A 20,129-nucleotide genomic window follows, 5' to 3' on the forward strand; every position below is an offset into this window, starting at 1 on the left:
TGTCATATCATTACTAGTAAGTGCATGCTAGGCTCACTCAGGCATTGAAGATAGTTTTCTATGTCTACCAAACTATCTAGAGTTTGCCTAGTTCAGAAGGCAGTGTCTATTGAGTTCACTCGAGCATCAAAGGAAGTCTGCAGAAGATGAGTGTTAACCAAGCTCACTCGGTTACCAAAGGAACTTAATAAGTATGCAGTGTTAACCAAGTTCACTGGGTTAACATAGGGAAATTATTTCTAAGTTAGTGTCTATCGAGTAGGGTCAACTAACAAAGGATTTTCTTGTTTTGGCATATTGTGTTTAATTGATTTATCTGTTGGTTCTATCCGGCCGAGAAGATGAATATTAATTATTCTAAGTTGTATTTTAGCCGACTTGATAATATGAAAGATATAAATATAAAGTCAAGTTGAGGATTAGAAGTGTGAATGCATGGAAGACATTTGAAGATCTAATGATGCTAAGGGATAGTGAATCATAAGGAGAAGAAAAATATCCTTGTGGAGTCAAAAAGATATATTCAATCAAGAAGGATCAAGTATAAGCTAGAATTGAGATTTGTAATCAGCAACTCAATTGCATCCAAATTAGGTCATATCATTATTACTCTCTAACCATTGTAGCAGTGATCTAAATCTCTTAATAGAGTTGGCTTAACAACTATTTGTAAATCCTCTAACAAGGTGCATTTCTATGGAAGTGTCTAAAGACCTCTAACAAGGCCACTCTTAACAGGGTGATTAAATCCTCTAATAGGGTCACACCTAACAGTGTTTTTTGTAACCTTCAATAGGGTTGACTCCTAATAGGGCTCACTTTAGAAGAGTGAAAATCAGTAACTAGTTGCAATTGGTGGTTTTTCCCAAATTGGGTTTCCACGTTAAATCTTGGTGTCAAATGTGTTCATGCTATTTTTCTTATGTTTTTGTCACTCAGTTAAAGTAATAAATAATCACAGATAACATCTTAAGATTTTCATGTTAAGTGTTTGTCGAGCATTCTCAATATTTATCGAGTTACATCATTTTAGTATTTGTCGAGCATCAACAGAATTAAACTTTCACAGAGTTGTGTTGTATTGACATCTAAGGGATCTGAGATTTATTTTTGTGGTAACTAATTCACCCCTCCCCTCTTAGTTACTCCTCTTATATTTCCAACAATGATGACATGTATAAATGATAATAATGTGACTATGAGTAATGGTAATAATAAACTAATAAGCATACTTAAACATGAGATTACTAGATGAAATTCAATTATTTTTATTTATGTCTAAATTTTTTAATCATAGTAATAACAAAATGTTTCATCCTAAAATACCTAGAGAAAGAATTACCAAATATAAAAGAATGAACCCATAATCTTTAAAATCAGCTTCAAATGCAAATGATTTTAACACATAAATGTCAAAGGCAAACTAACAGGTAAAATGCAACTATAAATGTAACATTGGAATGTATCATATCCATTGATGCAAAAGCATCTTGAATTGTGAACACATGATTATTTTTATCATCAACGAGCTCTTTATTGTTATAAGAAAATACACGATCATGGTATAACTAAACTAGGATGATCTGAGTACTTCTTGTAGAAGATAAAATGTATTGTTAATTAACATTAATAAAGCTAAACATTCAACAACAAAAAACTAACATTAACACTTATATTAGATTAAAATAAAATATAAAAAATGGAAATGAAACCAAAGTAAACACTCCAAAAGACTTCTTGATGTTGAGATGTATTCCAAAGATGGGATGTGTGCTCAAAGTGATTCTCAAGCTTCAAATGATTCAAGAGGATGCACTTGTTTCAAGGATGGAAGATGCGTGCTTTTTTAAACTATGGAGTTGTGGAGAGAGTTTGGCATTATGAGGGTATGATTGACGATTATCTCTCTCAAAATAGCATGGCAACAATAGAATAAAAAGTTGGTGGAAATGGACAATCAAGATGCCAAATTGAGAGATTATTATGAGTGGCAAAAATGCAAGGGAATGAGAGTGCATGGATCATGCTTGCTCAAATGTATAGCCTTGTGACAAATGTCACAACATATGTGAGATGATTAGGGTTTTGGAGGGAATGTGACTATTTTGGGCAATGTGAAGGGGACAAAGGCGTAAGAGGGAGTTAGAGTGTGTAAGAGGAATGTGAAGGATGTGTAAGGGTATTTAAGATTGACATTAATACATGTGGTTATGGATATAAGAGGATGTGATGAGAGTTAACTTAGGTTTAGGTTAGGATTTCTTAACCTTCATGCTTAAGGTTGTGCAAATAATTAGGGTGAGATTAGGCTTGGATTAGGAAGTGATTAGGAGGCAAGTGTGGATGTTAGGAAAATGCAAGTGGGCCACTTAACCAACTAGGTTTAATTAGTTAATCAAGTATGCTTAGTATGTGTGAATGGGTTGGGTTGAGTCTGAGCTAAGGGGTTAGGATTGGGTTAAGAGTTAGGTTAGGGTTGAGGATTGATTAAGTGGTATTATTTAATCAAAAGGGGAAATTAGAGTTAAATACAATAGGTATTGTGCAATTATTTAATTTAATAGAAGAAGAGGAATTTAATAATAATCAAACTATTGGCTATCATTTTATTTATTAATTAGACTATAGTCAGTTAATTAAATTAATTAACTAGAGGATAACATAAATTAACTAAATATTAAATACTTAACTAATAATGCCTTTATAAGATGACTAAATAAGATTACTTAATTATATAATCATATATAGATATTTATAAATATAATTGAAGACAACAAGGAATATGCGATAACAAACATAGATTAGTCTTTATTCAATTGGAAATTAAAGTACATTGAGTTATCAACATGCCTTCACACATCCCAAGAAAAACATGTCTAATTACTTAGAAAATATTTGGTCAAGTACCTTGAATCCTTCAACTATCTTCTTTGACACTACCATTACTGGTGCTTTAAGAGATCAATTACAATTCAATATATAGGTCATATGACATAGAGGTTGACCCAAAAAGAGTTACATTCTCCAAAAACATTAAACATATTACCACAAATAGGACATATCCTAAGTCATATAGAGCTCATTATAGAAATCATGTAAGAGTTGGTGATCTAAGATTTAGGTTTTCACGCAAGCTACAAATATAGACGTGTGCACCATGAATCATCGCATATCAATATTTTTTGTCACAAGATCATATTCCATGAAAAGGTCAAGAAACTAGCAAGAACACAATAACTTAATAAAAATTGCCATAATTTGAGAAATAATTGACCACATAAGATATGATTATGAGAAATGATCCATATCTAGGCCCTAAATAAGTCACTAATTGTACAAGATGTAATAAAAATAACTGATGGGCCATTTGACTAATTACTCAATTGACAAACTGAAAAACTAGAATAAACTAAAACAAGAATGTTTATGGTTGATGTAAGATTTATAATTACCCAAGATGCTCCTATATCAGACCTATTTAGCTTCCATTGGATTAAATCTAATTCAAAAACTCTTTCCTCCCCATTTTTTAACAAAGCAAAATTCACTTTGGCTTGATTGAGTTCCATTTCAAATTCATCTCCCCATCTTCCACTATATTGAGTTAGGAAAAACAAATTGTTATATTTGTCTTCAATATAGTAGATATTTTTGACAGTCCTAAAACCTTTAGTAACCCTTTTACCAAATTTTCTTCTTTTTGATAATACAACCATCACTTTTGAACATAACTTCATAAAATTTCTTGCAGATTTGACTAACACTTAATAAATTATGTTTTAAACCTTCAACATAGTAAGCATGTTTTTTCTATGTTTACTATCATTTGAAATGGTTCTAATACCTTTGATTTGTGCACTTCTCTTGCAAATTTGATCTCTCCTTCATCATATATTCAAACTTGATGAATCTTCTCTTATCTCTTGACATATGATTTGAACATCCATAACCTATAATCCATGCTCCTATAATAACTGTAGCATGCAATGCAATCTCCTATATATCTTGTGTAATTGCTACAAAAAAGGATTCCTTAGTTGGTTCATTACAAATCCTCTTCATTCTAAAGAACAATATTATTCCATGGGACAAAATCTCTTTTTACCTTTACCTTTAAAATTAATTTTCTAAACTTAAAATCACCTCTCTTTTGATTGCCTTTTCTATCTCCATCTTTCAATTCACTAAGATGTTCCACATACTTGCAATCAATGGCAAAATTTCTATGCTTCAATTATTAAGAACTTGAGAGGCAACTTATCTTTATATTGATTGATACCTCACTCCAATATTCTTGAAAGATATGCTTTAGCATCCTCTAACAACTTTTATGTCTTTGAATCAACATCTTTAGTACCTCTAAATGCAATCCCTCTTTTCTCTTTCAACTTCTACAATATGAAATGTAGAATGTAACCCAATAATTTGATCAATAAGATACTAACTTGTATAATTTATATCCCTTATTGAACAACCCATTAGTATGAAATCATTTGATAGGGTTAATAAGATATTGTTTATGACATCTATGTCTTCTAAATGTCTATTGACATCTTTGATTCTACCAAGAATATCTTAAGTTGACGTTATCAAAATTTAACTTTCTTGAATTAATTAAGAGGATCTCTATTACAAATAAGCATATTAGTCTCAACTTTAGATATTCTAACTTCATGTGCTTCACAAAGAAAGATTAAGCTTATTCATAAGATAGTTTACATTATTTTCTTTAATCTCAATAAGAATGACTATGTCCTTAGCAAACTAGACACATGACAATTCATCTCTCTTGCCTAATAAAACACTTTTTAACTTGAATTAAAAAATAAATCTCTAAGATATAAAATTGATTCAAATGGCTAACTATACATTTAATATTTAATATAAATAAAAAATAAATAAATTTGTATATAACACACTTTATAAAAAATATAATTATATTGATTGAAACAAAATTTCTCTACAAAATAATACAAAAGTTTGGAAAACCAGTGAGAACATTGTATAAAATATTCCAAGAAAAGCCTAAATGTGTATTCCCGTTACGACCAAAACAGTACAGGGGCTTCCTGAAATTCTGTTTGGGAAATTAGTAAGGCTGAACAAGCTCAACGGAGAGTGCGTTGTTATGAAATTTGGAATGAATTAATTGAGACGAACATATGGGTTAAAGTTCCATAACTAATACAGAGCGTTATTCGTTCCCAAAAACAAAATGCAGTTAGTGAGGACGAGGGGGAATTTAAAGCAATCGCTATTCAACGGAGGGAGATTTTATATGAATAACCACCAAAGTAATCATACATTATTTGTTTGAATTTCAATCTAAAATGCTGTTCTTTTCTTACAGCTTCAAGTCTCGATCGCAGTTCTTTATTGTTTTTATATATTGCGTTTGTAGGTTACACTGGTATTTCAAGCACCTGTTCAGCTAGTCGAGGATTTTCTGTATATAATGTTAAATTTGCGACACCAACTAGAGCATCGGCTCCCTTTGTGTTGCAACCTCGCGTGGTGATTTATGATGGAGTTTGCCATCTTTGCAACAGAGGTAACACAACTTTCCTGCTAAACCCATCTTGATTCGTTTGCTCTCCTTGTTCACATTATAAATTGTACGCATTAGTTCAACAAATAGTTAAATAAAAAACTTGAGAAAAACATTTTAAGTTTTATAGCCTGCCTTCTCTGTGATTTCAATTGCGCCGTGGAAATATAAAATTATCAACAAATAACATCTTTTGATATTGTCAAAAGTACGAGGACGACAACAAATGAAAAAGATTGTTTATGGTCATGGCCAATTTGATATTTATTTTTTTCCCTTTGGTATCTGATTTTTGGTTTTGGGTTGGGAGGAAAAAGAGGGTGTTAGGATATAATGCTATGTTGTCCAAGTGTTAAGCTAATATGATATAGAAGGGAAATGGGATGTGAAGGTGGAGGTTTGTGTACAGTTAAAGCTTCTAACGCCTGGTGGATTGCATTTTGGATGGAGCACATAGGACTGCAGTGGGTGATTAAAGTAGACAAGTACAAGAAGATACGGTTCTGTGCTGTTCAATCCAAGGCTGCAGAGCCATACTTGATAGCTTGCGGACTGGATCAGAAAGATGTCTTGCGGCGATTTTTGTTTGTAGAGGGACCTGGTTTATGCCATCAGGCATCAACAGGTATGTGCACTGGCTAAACATCCCCATCATTGTTTTATTGGTTCCAATTAAGGGCAGTGCACTGTTGTTTCATTTATTCACCTACATAGATGTGTCTTTCCCCTATATTAGAGATTATGAGAAACGAAATAACATGCGAAAATTCAAAAAGGTCCATTCGAAGGATTGCTTGCATTAGGTCCAGTACATCCAAGGGTTCATGTAGAGAAAGACAAGGTTAGGGATGCTATAATATCAATGCTTGCATTAGGTCCAGTACTACAATGTAAGTACACAATTCATGAAAGATGTTCCAGTGCTCAGACAAGCTCTATTCATATAGATATTGGACTATGATTTCAATTTATGGTTTCGTAAGCATATTATAAGTTATTTCACTTCTTAGTATTTCAGTCTTTTGGTTTTCTGTAATGATTTGTAATACTAACGAATCAAAATGGAAGAAACTTGTTGATGCGAGTTTTGTATCACTTACAGAACATATTAGTAATTGAACATCTGATACGGAGTAACAAACATACAATTCCTCTCTTGAAAAGCTATTGCTCAGGGGATATGAGAATAACTCCAATGTTCCTTACTCTTGTGGATACTCGCTTAGTTTTATTGATGTGATTCGCTGGTAATCATGTAGGTGACCTTACGCTATTTATTTGAGGATGACTTTTACTTTGGTGGGATGATGGAGATGATGATGAGTTTGTGAAATATGCAAGTGGCAGATAATGTTGATGGTGGTGATGATGTAGGAAGTGTTTGCCAATGATGATGTTGATGGAAAAGCGATGGTGGTGGAGGTTGAATGGGTGTGTTCTGTTACTTGACTTCTCTAACTTCCTTCTCTAAGCTTCGACTATCCAACTACTCACTATTCTACTCCTACTCCTACAAATGGAAGGTTAGCAAATGGACGGGGACCGAACCTAATGAGAGCTGACCAGTGGCCTCACTTCCACAGGTGCAATGATTCAAAGGAATAATAAACTAGTTTACCACACAACGCTTCCCAACCAGCCACTAGGATGCTAGTGGTCTAGTATTGATCCCTATCAAACATCTACTAATGCTACCATGCAACTATCCATCTACTTTAATTTCACTTAAACAATTTGAAATGAAATTTACTTCAACAACTTGAAAGGAAATCTAACTATGTGGAAGTAGAAAACATGCAATAACACCCAATGTTCTTAATCACCATGCAAGCCACAACAATGAAAAAGAGAGCAATTTTGGTATTATCTTCACAACAATCTCTCCAACACTTTACAAATGAGAGCAAATGGCCTTTTATAGGGGCCAAAAATACAATGCACGGTGGAGATCAAAACAAGATCAACGATCCAGATTGGATCCTCAAAACCTTAATTAGGGTTGCCACCCCATTGGCCAATGAGAAGTTGCCACCTCGTCAATAGACAAATGAAAAAGTGCAAAAAGTGGCAACCAATGAGAAGGCACCAAAATGGTGGCCAATCATAAATAGACACTTGTTCTATTCTAGAAGAAAGAGAAATTTGCCACTTGGGCTTACATCAAATGATCTTCTAATATAACTCTTCCCTTTTCTTTCATTTTCTTAGTTAAGGCAATGAACTTAGCTAGCCTTTCATTAACTTCTTCCATAGGAGGACAAGGTGTGTGCTTTGTCCTGAGTTCCGTTGACTTCACCATGCTGCTCGCTGCTTGTATTATCTTTTCGTGATCCTTCTCATATTACTTTCCAAATCCAATAAAAGCACTGGGAGAGGAAAGGGTGCCCAAATGCTTTTTCTTGATAGCAACCTTTCCTAACTCATCCAACTTCGATCCAAAATTTGTCTCGTTGACATCCTCTCTCTGATGTCCTCAAAATCAAGTGCCACCCCAACGTCGCTCATCATGGTTGAAATAGAATTGTCAACACTTGGGCTATGCCGTTCAATCTCATTATGTATTTCATTAAGTGATCTAAATGTGGTAGTCAATGCTACAAACCAAGATTCAACTATACTCAACCCTCTCTCATCAACCAACCTGGCCCTCTGCAAATATGCCTCTGGTAGCCCAATGAATGCCTGTAGCCTAGGAATAGCCAAATCTTTGATGGGAAGGAAATCTTTCCACTCCTCTTCAAATAATTTGAATCTGTCTCGAACAACCACTAATGACTGGAATGTTGAGATGATGGTAAGAAATTTCGCCCATCTTGGATTGTATCATGGATCCAATCCCTGACTTCATGTAGCTGAGCTGATATCTCTTCTGAATTGCTCCCGCTATCTTGAGGAAGGGCTGCCTGGTGCAACTGTTGGATGGGCTGGCAATCTCTCCAATATTTGTTCTCGGCCTCCAACTTTACTATTCTTTCATTTGCCTTCCTCAACCTTTCTCTAATTGATGCTATACCTTCCTGGACCTCCTCATACTCCATATCATTAGTATTCCTTCCCAAGTTATGTTCCACTATCTCATATTCCTAGGTCACAATCTCATCTTCTGCTTTGTTGACTGTTGGAATAGCAATCTGAACCTTTTGGTGACCATCACTGTTGCTCCTGATTACCCTTGCCACCATTTTTGCCATTTGTTTTTGGTTCTCGCTATCACCCTTTTCCATTAACCCTTGGATGTCCTCAACTATATGGGCAGTTACCACCTCGCCTCTTGGCATAAGCATTTGCCTTAACCATTTTGGTGCAGTGCATCTCCCCAACTCTGGATTCGGTTTGACTAACAAAGCATCACCAACGGCCTCGGGTGCATGGCTTGTTGCCTCAATGTCGATTGGCCCATCTTCTTCTCTACTAGTTTCTGCCATATCATTTCCTTGTTGGTTCTCTGAGAGAGGGGAGTACTCGGTGCTCTCACTATAGCCACTTGATTCTGAATCAAAGCTCACCTCCACTGCGGCCCCTTTATCACTTGAATTGACCTCTTGGCTTCTAGCCTCAATTATACTCTCTCTTGGCTTCTAGCCTCCAAAACTTTCTTCTTGCCATTTCTAACCATTTCCTGTTACTGGCTACTTCCTTCATTCCTTTGTCCGACTGATTCTGCTTTTCTTTCCTTTGGCATCATCATCTCATAGGTAAGGGGAATCCTTTGCCTTTGTAGCTTCCTTAGTCTTTCATTATACCACGACTTAGTATGTAAATCTACTACCCTTGTAACTGCCTCCAAGGAAGGATCTTGATGGTCATCCCAATCCACTGGATTCAATTTTGTTCCTTCTACTGTATCATAGTCTTCTCTAAGCACATTTCCATCATCCTCTAGTTGATTCGGAATATCAAGACCTCTCCATTTGATAGCTCTCATCATGTTCACCGACAGCCTTGAGAAAGCTAGCTTTCTCACATGAAAGTCATCTTTGGCATTGGCCCAAAAGTCTTCTATGGTGGGAACATACTTGAATTCATTTCCATGAGATACCTTGATAAAACCATTAGGATGAAATCTTTGCCTTGCTTTGTACCATCCTAGATGATACCATTCCAATTCCTTCTCCGCAGCTTCAAAGGAGGCCCAATTTGGGCAACTATCATTGCCAATTATGATTGAGAATGTAATGCCTGTTTTCCCTTCATTTCTCATCATTCTATCATAGTGCTCAAGTTGCCTAGCCAATTCCATTAAAACTACCTTGTCGGGTGGGTATCTTGGAAGCTTCTTGGGACAAACTATACTTCTTGCCACTCTAATGTATGTAAATTGAGGAAATTGGATGAACCAACTTCCATACTTCTTAATTCTTGCTTCTGCTTTCGGTGAAAGTCTCTTAGCAGGTGTCCCTTGTAATACCCTTACTGTCTTCATGGCGAAGACATCACAAAATATTTTGTAATCCTTGTTGTTATGCAAATGGAGCTGCAGATAGCATTCATGTATCAAATATTGCCCCGGCCCACTACCAACTTCTTCTAAGGCTTTTAGTCTCGGACTCTTGTACAATCTAGCAATTAGGTAGAACAGATAGGAGCCCATGTAGAATTGCCTTTGGTTTTGTATGGTTCTGAGTTGCAATTCTAAGTTCTTGCCTATGATCTTAGCCAAATCAAATCTTCTTTTCCCCTTTTCAATCTCATCAATGAAGAAGTACATCCAGTTTTCAAATTGCATCCCTTGAGCTAGGCCCATGATCCGGGTGAGAAGAACAACGAGATTACCATATTCTAGTTTGAAATTTGCCATTGTGAACCTTGATGATCTGCTAACACCTTTCTTTCCTTCGTGAATCCAATTCTTCTTTAGATGTGTGAAATAGGCCTCTTGGTTATCTTGAAATGATTTGGTTGCTTGATCCGTCATCACAACCGTCATGCCTTTGTACTAAGGAATGTTGAATGTTTCTTCAATTGCTTGTTTGCCGATGTTGGCCAACACTCTTTTCCCTTCATCAAAAATGATGGATTTATTGTTTAGATCAAATCTGAATGCACATTCCATAATCAATTCCGGACACGGCAATGTAGGAGGGAAAGCTGCCGCATGTAAAATTCCACTTTTGTATATCCTCTTTGCCAAGGGGGATTGTCCTTACTTTAGTCTTTCCTTCATCCGTATCATGTCTACTGTACCAATATTGGTGTCAGTTATTCTCTTCATTTTCGAGAAGAAGGGTGTTTTGGGCATCATATCCTCTTTGCCTTTCTTAGTGTTTGTCCGCTTGGATTCTTACTTGCACTAACATCATCCATAATCGTCGCCCTATAACGGGATGGTAGAGTGGTGGACCAGAAGGCAAGTAGAACCAAGGGAAGAAATCCTTAGACTAGAACGAAAGAAGGATGTCAGCTGAAGGACTGCTTGCAACTCTAAATGATGAAAATTCACCTTAACCAATAATCGTACGACGACTTTTCGGAATTAGGACTAGACCTCAAGAACTTCAAATCCTTTGCAAATCAGAAATTTAAACATCTAAAGCTATCCACCACTTGTCCACAAAGCAAAAATCAGACTTTCTCATGTATCCTTTCTCCCAACAAAAATCGCCTAAGTCTGATTTTTTAAAGTGCAGTCCTAAATGGAGAAAATCAGGCCTTCACATAAATTGCCCATGGCACACAAATCAGATCTGCCCTAGCAGAAATCGCCAAACAATGGAGGAAATCTGCCCTTTGCAAAGTCTTCTAACAATGAGAATTCTGTCCCAAGAGAAAAATCTCCAAGGAGTGGAGGAAATCTGCCTTGAAACTAAATTGTCAAACACCTAAAATCTGCTCCTCAATGAAATTTGCCAAAGCAATGGAGAGGAAAAATGAAAAGTGAGGAAGGAGTGGGAGAAAGGCCTTCTCTTATACCCAACTTCTCACTCCCTCTAAGTCAGCTGACGTGGTCTTGGAGGAGAGAAAAATAAAAATAAAATCCAAGTCAAGGCCCACAATTAAATACTTAGCTTAAATTTAATTTTGCCTAAAGGAAAATTGCACTTTTAAATTGCCACTTAGCTCCAAATTGCAAAAAGAAATTAAATGGTGCCTTGGAGATGTTAAATATTTCCATTTAATGAAGATTTAATAATTAATACGTCATTAAAATTGGATTTTGGCCAACCAAAAGCCATTTTTCAATATTAAATTACCAACTTCTTTAAAGGCAAAAGTTTTCAAGGCAATTTTAATCTATTAAAGCCAAATTTTTGCAATTCTCTCCAAATCGATTTTGCTATGCCATTTAAATTTTTTTGATAAAAAATAAAATTGCCTCTAGAGTCAAAAATCGATTTTTGGAATTTAGCCCCATTTTTACAAAATTAAAATTTTCACCAAAGCAAAATTTGAGATTTTCCAAAACTCAAGTCTAACAAAATTTTCCTTTTGAAAGATTGTTCAAATTTTCACCATTATATCTGGATTTTCAAAAGAAAACGTCTAAGCACAAATTTACAATTTTATCCTGCCAAATATTGTTCTTTAAAATTTTCTCCGGCCTAAGGATGAAATTGGTGGCTCTGGAAAATCAAGTTGAAACCGGGTGAAAATAAGCTAAGCCTCTCCCACATTTGGCCCAAAGGTGCCAAGGTGTGAAATTTTCAAAATTCAAAATTTTTTTGGACAACCCAAAAATTTGCCGAGGCGATAAAAAATGGGGGTCCCCAAAGAATTTGGGGCGATGGTGTGAGAACCTCACAACAAAACTCTTAGGCATCCAGAGAAATTTTTACGAACTAAAAGATTCGATTATGTTTGTTGATAATTATCTCCATTTTAAAATAACTAGGATTTGTTCCATAATTGGATAGTCAAATTACTAAATATTTGTTGAAAAAGTTCAGCAATTCTTGATTTTTAACCATCTTGCTTGCTGTACATAAATTCAATCCTTGGTGTATACCAAGCAACACCATAGTTGAGAACAAAGCATTAACTACCTTAATATGTCTACTTTTAAAAAATTGTCTTAATTCTTTTTGCAGAAATCCTACAAAATAGCCGAGTGTTTATTAAAATAATATTGTTATATTGATACAATAGTCATCTTAGTATTTAGAAGCTTCCTTCTGTCTTTCCTGTTTAGTTAGTTTTAAGAAGTTTCTTTTTTGTCTTTCGTGTTTCTATTCTTGATCCTTTCTGTTATGAAAAGATCATCATTTTGTATTCTTTATTTAGCGAGTCTTTATTTATTTTTGGTTAATATTGCATTTCAATCAATTATCATTTCATGGTATGAGAGTCCACAGGTTTGTTTTTGGCAAATACTCAAAATTCGTGAAGTCATACTGTGAATTTTTTTTCTAAAAGATTTAAACGATTTTAATGAAAATTTATGAGATATGCTTCAAATTCGTTTGAAATTCTTAGAAGATTTTACATATTTTTTCATAAAATCAAAGTCTTTTTTGAATTCAAGTTTTTATAAATATAAATGAAGGGTTTTTCTGTATGACAAATTTTTCCACACAAATTTGTGGTTTCTTGGAGTTAAACTAGAGCCCAAAAATCAATGAAGATAACCAGCAATAAGAAAGATATAAAGACTGAAACAAAGACACTAGAAATATCTTGGGAAAACCCTTCGAGAATGAAGGGAAAAACCCAGCCACACAACACAAATATATCTTTATTGATAATGAAAAGTTCAATTGTACAATATCCTTTGGTAGCTACGAATATATAACAATAGGAGAGACTCTTCACATTATAACCGAAGGTCTCTTAAGATTCCCATAACTCCTATAATTAATTATAACTCTTCAAATATTCACACCTCAATGCATGTGAATAATAGATGTCATTTACATTTAATATTACAAATTAAACTTAAGTGTCCTTTTCAGTTGAACGTAATAATAATGGTAATAACATTCATATTTCTATAAATAAAGATCTCTATTGCAGCTACCATCTTCAACACTCCCTCTTAGCCAAAGAGAGATCTTTAACTAAACAATCACACAAGACTGCAACCAAAATGTTAATGATGAAATCTCATCCCATATATCCTATAAGATTCATGAAAACCTATAACAATCAATCACCTTCATGGAATTGCTCAACATGAAACCCTGTAACAATTAATCACATTCATGGAATCGCTCAACATGAAACCTTGTAACAATTACTAATATTAATGGAATCACTCAACATGAAAAGATTTGCAAGACTCACAGCTAAGCCTTTTATTCACGGACTCTCTCAACGTGAACTGTCATGGAATTTCTCAACATAACATCCAACTCTCATCACGAAATCTCTCACCATGATGACATCATGGATTCTCTCAACATGATGTTTACTATCGCATAGTGAAAGAGTTATCATAGCTGATCTTACAATCTCATTTATAGCTGATTCTACAATCTCATTTATTCACACAAGAATAGAAATATGAATAACAAAATAACACTTAGTTCCATTTAAGTCAATTTTACAAATACCATAAGCATCACAAGCATATATAACAATGAAGGGAATTCCATAAGCACTCCCTCTTAATAATGAAGCCTCCCTTTGAAGCTCAACATCTCCCTCTAAAGCTCAACATCTCCCTCTGGAGCTATAATCCTTATCTTGAAGCAAGAGAGATTAAAATCAACTATCAATGCTAAAAATAATCTCTTTCAGAAATATAACCATAAATACTCATCTTTTGTGGTCTAATCTCAATAAACACACATACAAAAGGAGATTCAGAATAATGCCTATTAAAGCTAATATAAATCTCATACTATTATAAAAATATAATATCAACATCACAATAATACTTATCTCTTCAATTCCATGCAATACTTATCTCTGCAACCTCATGCAATACTATCTCACAACAAAGTCCCACTTTGTAGCTGAAGAATGCAATCACATCTGAAACTCTTTTGTAGGAAGAATCTCAAATTCTACAATACCAATAACTTACAAATAAACAATCATATTAATAACATGCATTCAATGATTGAAACATCCTCTCAACAAAAAACAAATATAACTTTGAGTATCATAAGAAGATAGCTAAAGAAACCTCCCTCAAAAAATCATAAGCTCCCTTTGAGTGTTATATTTGAAGTAGAGCTAGTCTCATCTGTTAAAACTAGAGCTCAGAAAACCATGATGATAACCAGCAATAAGAAAGAGGGAAAACTGAAACAAAGAACACCAAAAATATCCTGGGAAAACCCTTCGAGAATGAAGGGAAAAAACCCAACCACACAACATAAATTGTATCTTTATTGATAATGAAATGTTTTTGTGTACAATATCATTTGCTTGATGCAAATATATAACAATAGGAGAGACTCTTCACATTATAAGTGAAGGTCTATTGAGATTCCCATAACTCCTATGATTAATTATAACTTTTCGAATATTCATGCCTCAATGCATGTGAATGACACATGTCATTTACATTTAATATTACAAATTAAACATAAGTGTCCTTTTCAGCTGAATGTAACAATAATGATAATAATGTTCATATTTTCAGAGATAAAGTTCTCTATCGCAACTACCATCTTCAACACTCCCTCTTAGCCAGAGAGAGATCTTTAGTTGAACAATCACACAAGACTGCAATCAAAATGTTAATAATAAAATCTCATCCCATATATCCTATAAGATTCATAAAAACCTATAACAATCAATCATATTCATGGAATCACTCAACATGAAACTCTGTAACAATTACTTATATTCATGGAATCACTCAACATGAAAAGATTTGTAAGACTCACAGCTAAGCCTTTAATCACATACTCTCTCAACGTGAACTGTCATGGAATCTCTCAACATGACATCCAACTCCCATCACAAAATCTCTCAACATGATGATATCATTGCCTCTCTCAACATGATGATGTTCACTATTGCATAGTGAAAGAGTTACCATAGCCGATCTTACAATCTCATTTATTTACCCAAGAATAAAAATGAACATTATAAAAACAAGACTTAGTTCCATTTAAGTCTCAAATTTTACAAATACCATAGGCATCACAAGCATATATGAGAGTGAAGGGGATTTCATAAACACTCCCTCTTAATTATGAAGCTTCCTTTTGAAGTGAAAAAAACTCCCTCTAAAGCTCAGCATCTCCATTTGAAGCTATAATTCTTATCTTGTTGCATCCTGCAACCAAGAGAGATTGTTAAAATCAACTATCAATGCTAAACATAATCTCTTTTCAAGCAATATAACCATAAATACTCATCTCTTTGTGGTCTAATCTCAATACACAAAGAGGTTCAGAATGATGCCTCAATAGATAGTGTAAATCTCATAGCATCAATACATTTATATAATATAAACATCACAGTAATACTTATCTCTTCAACTCCATGCAATACCTATCTCTGTAACCTCAAGCAATACCATTTAACAACAAAGTCCCACTTTGTAGCTGAAGAATGCAATCGATTTGACACAATCTTGCATGGGATAATGTCCAATATGCACCCATGATGGCCATGTATAAGGTCAAGCTTTCCTAAACCATCCAACAAATTGTTGATCCTCTTCCAAAAACCAGAGTGAAATTTACCTACTGAAATCTTCAGAATACAATTTCTTGCAATAGAGAAATTTTGGATGTCAAAAAGTAAATCCTATTAATCTTTTAACAAAAATAAATTCTACTATGAGGTCGAGAAATCACTTCCGTTTAGTTCTAAACTTCTTGACCAAAAGAAATCTTTAAAAAATAGATGGAAATTAAAAGAAAATAGAGGAGAAATCCTTTACCTAGATCTCAAAGTAAATAAAGTATTCTCACTTATGATTGAAGTCTCCAACCAGTCAATCAATAAGTCTAACATTTCACTTATCAAAAATGTCTGTCTCACACACTTCCAAAAGAATTGATTACAAACATAAAGAATCACATAGTCTGCTCAACAATCACACACAGATCGTATACAAATAAATAGAACAAAATGACGGAGTCTCGGCACTCATAAAATCCCATTACACCGAGCATATAATCGCACTTTTGAAGAATCACAATACATATCAAATATCGTACATACGCTGAAGAATTACAAATATACCATAAGCTAATGAATGTAGCTCAATAGAAAATGATCACCTCTAAGAAATGAAGAATTGTATCTTGCAACAGCTATACATGAAGAAAATAGTAACTAATAGTAGTAATGAACCGTTAGTGAAGAGAACCGATGCCAATGCATCATGAGTGACAATGTAAAAACTTCAACTGTTATCATATGTGTTCATTATTAGCAAAACACCGTCAGCAACACAAGAAGTTACACAGTGCCAAGAATATTAAAGAGACACTGACAAAAGCTTAAAAAAAAAAAAGCATAATTCATGAAGTTACTTGGGATAGGAAATTACGCCTTCATAATAATGAACATCAACGTGAACATGAAAACTGTTGATAACAAAATACAAACCACCAACACATACAAAGGTATTAGTTGACAGTAATCACTGCCAGCAAAGCATAACATGTTCCCTGTGCCAAATCAGCACACACAAGACACACAGATATAGAATGAGTGATACTCTTCAACCGTAGCTTATATAGTTCGATAACAAGAAGGAAATAGAACAATGCACAGCAATAAGAAGACTTCAACAGCTCAGGCCTTAAAGATAGAAGGCTCGTATAAATTAAAGAACATCTACAAGAACCAGAGACTGTTGATACTTTATGCTGAAAAGAGGGCCCGACGGTTACAAGATAAATTAAAACAAATGTTACCAGGACCGATTGAAACTATGACTTGCCTTCTTGCTCTAACTGAAATAAGATGAGGTTGCACAATTGATTCCATTGCCTGGAAGAATCGATGAAACATATTGAAGAAAGATGAATGCACACACTGAGAAACCAACAAGCCACAACCATAGAAAATATGGGCTGGAAGAGAACAAGGCTTGATTAGAGGTTGTCATAAAACTATAAAAATCATGCAAATTACAATAATCTAAAACAAAACATAACATCCAAATGTTCCGATCAAGAACACTAGATAAAGTTGCATGGAAAGAGAAAAGAATTTCCACGATGATGCTATAGCCACCCCATTGCTCAAAAATGTCAAAAATGCCATGCCCAATATGAATTAAAGATTTGGCATAAGGGACATAAAACACACAAAATATAAGCTTGCAATATCCAAAGAAGTTCGCCACAAATCATTACCATGAGACAACCTGGCTCTCATACCATGTTAAAACTATAGCCCAGAAAACCATGATGATAACCAGCAATAAGAGAGAGGGAAAACTGAAACAAAGAACGCCAAAATTATCCTGGGAAAACCCTTTGAGAATGAAGAGAAAAAACCCAGCCACACAACATAAATTGTATCTTTATTGATAATGGAATGTTTGAGTGTACAATATCATTTGTTTGAGGCAAATATATAACAATAGGAGAGACTCTTCACATTATAACCGAAGGTCTCTTGAGATTCCCATAACTCCTATAATTAAATATAACTCTTCGAATATTCATGCCTCAATGCATGTGAATGACACATGTCATTTACATTTAATATTACAAATTAAACATAAGTGTCCTTTTCAGTTGAATGTAACAATAATGGTAATAACGTTCATATTTCCAGAGATAAAGATCTCTATTGCAGCTACCATCTTCAACATCATCGCGCATGACCCATATTCAACAAAACCGGTCCATGCTAATGACCTGAGTCCTGAATGGAATAAGACTAGTGTTTTGATCGAATTTAGAGATTTCCTCTACACCAACATTGTGCCATGGGTATTTGATATTCCTGCCATCACCACATGTTCCTGGACCTACTCCTGCTCCAGCAGCAACATGATGCCACATAAGAAAAGTAACATGACTAGAATCCAGCCAAATTAGTTCGGTGACAAGGATATAATCACAAAGACATTTCCAAGCCAGCACACATTGATATAAAAAATGATGGATACAATAAGAGGAAGAAAATAACGCTCAAGAGAAGATGTTGCCTCGCGAGCATTGAAGAAGACGTGTCAAGAAAGAATGATCACCGAAGACAAAATTCCAATACTCTCAATAACCAAGGCGCGCAAAAAAAAAGGAGAGCGATTTTGAACAGTCACGACAATAACGTAGAAGAGTGATATGAACATCAAACTCATAAAAGAATAAGTAATGCGTAATGCCTGAATGGAAACTGATAACAATAAAAGAAAAAAAACGTAAGTCCAAACTTATAAATACTGTAAGAAACTTATCTGATAGTACGGAATGAAAGATATAGATACTATAGGAAGAGTCACAGATGTGACACGATGCCTTTATTCATGAGAAATATAAGGCAGATATGAGCGATTCACATTACACGAGCCGCATGATTCCAACTGCCGCTGAAGAATAAAAATACCTTAGCAAGAGACAACGAGTCATTTAGACACATGATGATAACTAAAACTTGGGTCAATAATTCCTGAACAAGAGCATTGTCGTGAATAGAGAGGTGACTCTTGGGTTGATAATTCCTGAATGCCAAGTCATAATCAATTACTGCTACCACATTACCATAAACAAAGAACATATATACACGACACGTGAAACCTCAATACAAACTGATGGGAAACATACAAGAAGCAGAGATACATATAGCACAGGAAGAAACGTCGATTGAATATTAAAAGGAATACCAATAACTTCCTTGACATGGCACGACTCAAAAGAAGTAGAATAAATCACATGAACAATCAAAGAAACCTCTAAAGAATAAACTGAAAGATTGAAAGCATTATTATATGCATAAAATCAAGACGTGATAATTTCAATTCTCCTCGAAGCTTTACAAATACGAAGAAAAGATATAACCAGAACTGAGATAGGGACAACTTCTCTATAAAAAATCACAAAATAGCCAAATAAAATTGAGATGGAAGCAACTAGAACCAACACACATTGGAGATATAGCTTTATTGTTGTTATTAACTTGGCTCTGGTGCAATGTTAAAACTAGAGCCTAGAAATCAATGAAGATAACCAGTAATAAGAAAGATATAAAGATTGAAACAAAGACACTAGAAATATCTTGGGAAAAACCTTTGAGGATGAAGGGGAAAACCCAGCCACACAACACAAATATAACTTTATCGATAATGAAAAATTCAAGTGTACAATATCCTTTGGTAGCTACGAATATATAACAATAGGAGAGACTCTTCACATTATAATTGAAGGTCTCTTGAGATTCCCATAACTCCTATAATTAATTATAACTCTTCAAATGTTCATGCCTTAATGCATGTGAATGACACATGTCATTTACATTTAATATTATAAATTAAACTTAAGTGTCCTTTTTAGCTGAACGTAATAATAATGGTAATAATGTTCATATTTCTAGAGATAAAGATCCCTATCGCAGCTACCATCTTCAACACTTGGTGGCTTTTTTAGAACAAAAATTGTGGCTTCTGCAGATTTCTTTTTAGATCTGCAATGTTTTCAATTGATTTTTTGAATAAAAAATCATGTCTTGTTTTTGGTGCAAAGGAAGTTTTTTTGTTCATGCGATGGGTTCTTGCAGTGCT

At 34.4% G+C, this 20,129-nt stretch overlaps 1 protein-coding gene across 2 annotated transcripts in view; it reads left to right on the forward strand.

Annotated features, from left to right (window-relative positions):
• The first annotated feature begins 4,995 nt into the window (after positions 1–4,995).
• LOC149578651 (Putative thiol-disulfide oxidoreductase DCC) overlaps positions 4,996–20,129 on the forward strand; it is a 68,221-nt gene continuing 53,087 nt past the window's right edge. For both annotated transcript variants that reach the window (XR_016356671.1, XM_089802978.1), the window contains exons 1-3: positions 4,996–5,294; positions 5,402–5,551; positions 6,006–6,173. Coding sequence is in view for 1 of the 2 variants with exons in the window: in XM_089802978.1 (XP_089659104.1) it covers positions 5,216–5,294; positions 5,402–5,551; positions 6,006–6,173 (397 nt within the window). In the remaining variant the exon portion in view is untranslated. The remainder of the gene's footprint in view (positions 5,295–5,401; positions 5,552–6,005; positions 6,174–20,129) is intronic.

The sequence above is a fragment of the Cupressus sempervirens genome, chromosome 1, assembly GCF_028749045.1.
Source record: "Cupressus sempervirens isolate cs-2001-9-10 chromosome 1, ASM2874904v1, whole genome shotgun sequence".
In the NCBI taxonomy this organism is placed as follows: Eukaryota; Viridiplantae; Streptophyta; class Pinopsida; order Cupressales; family Cupressaceae; genus Cupressus; species Cupressus sempervirens.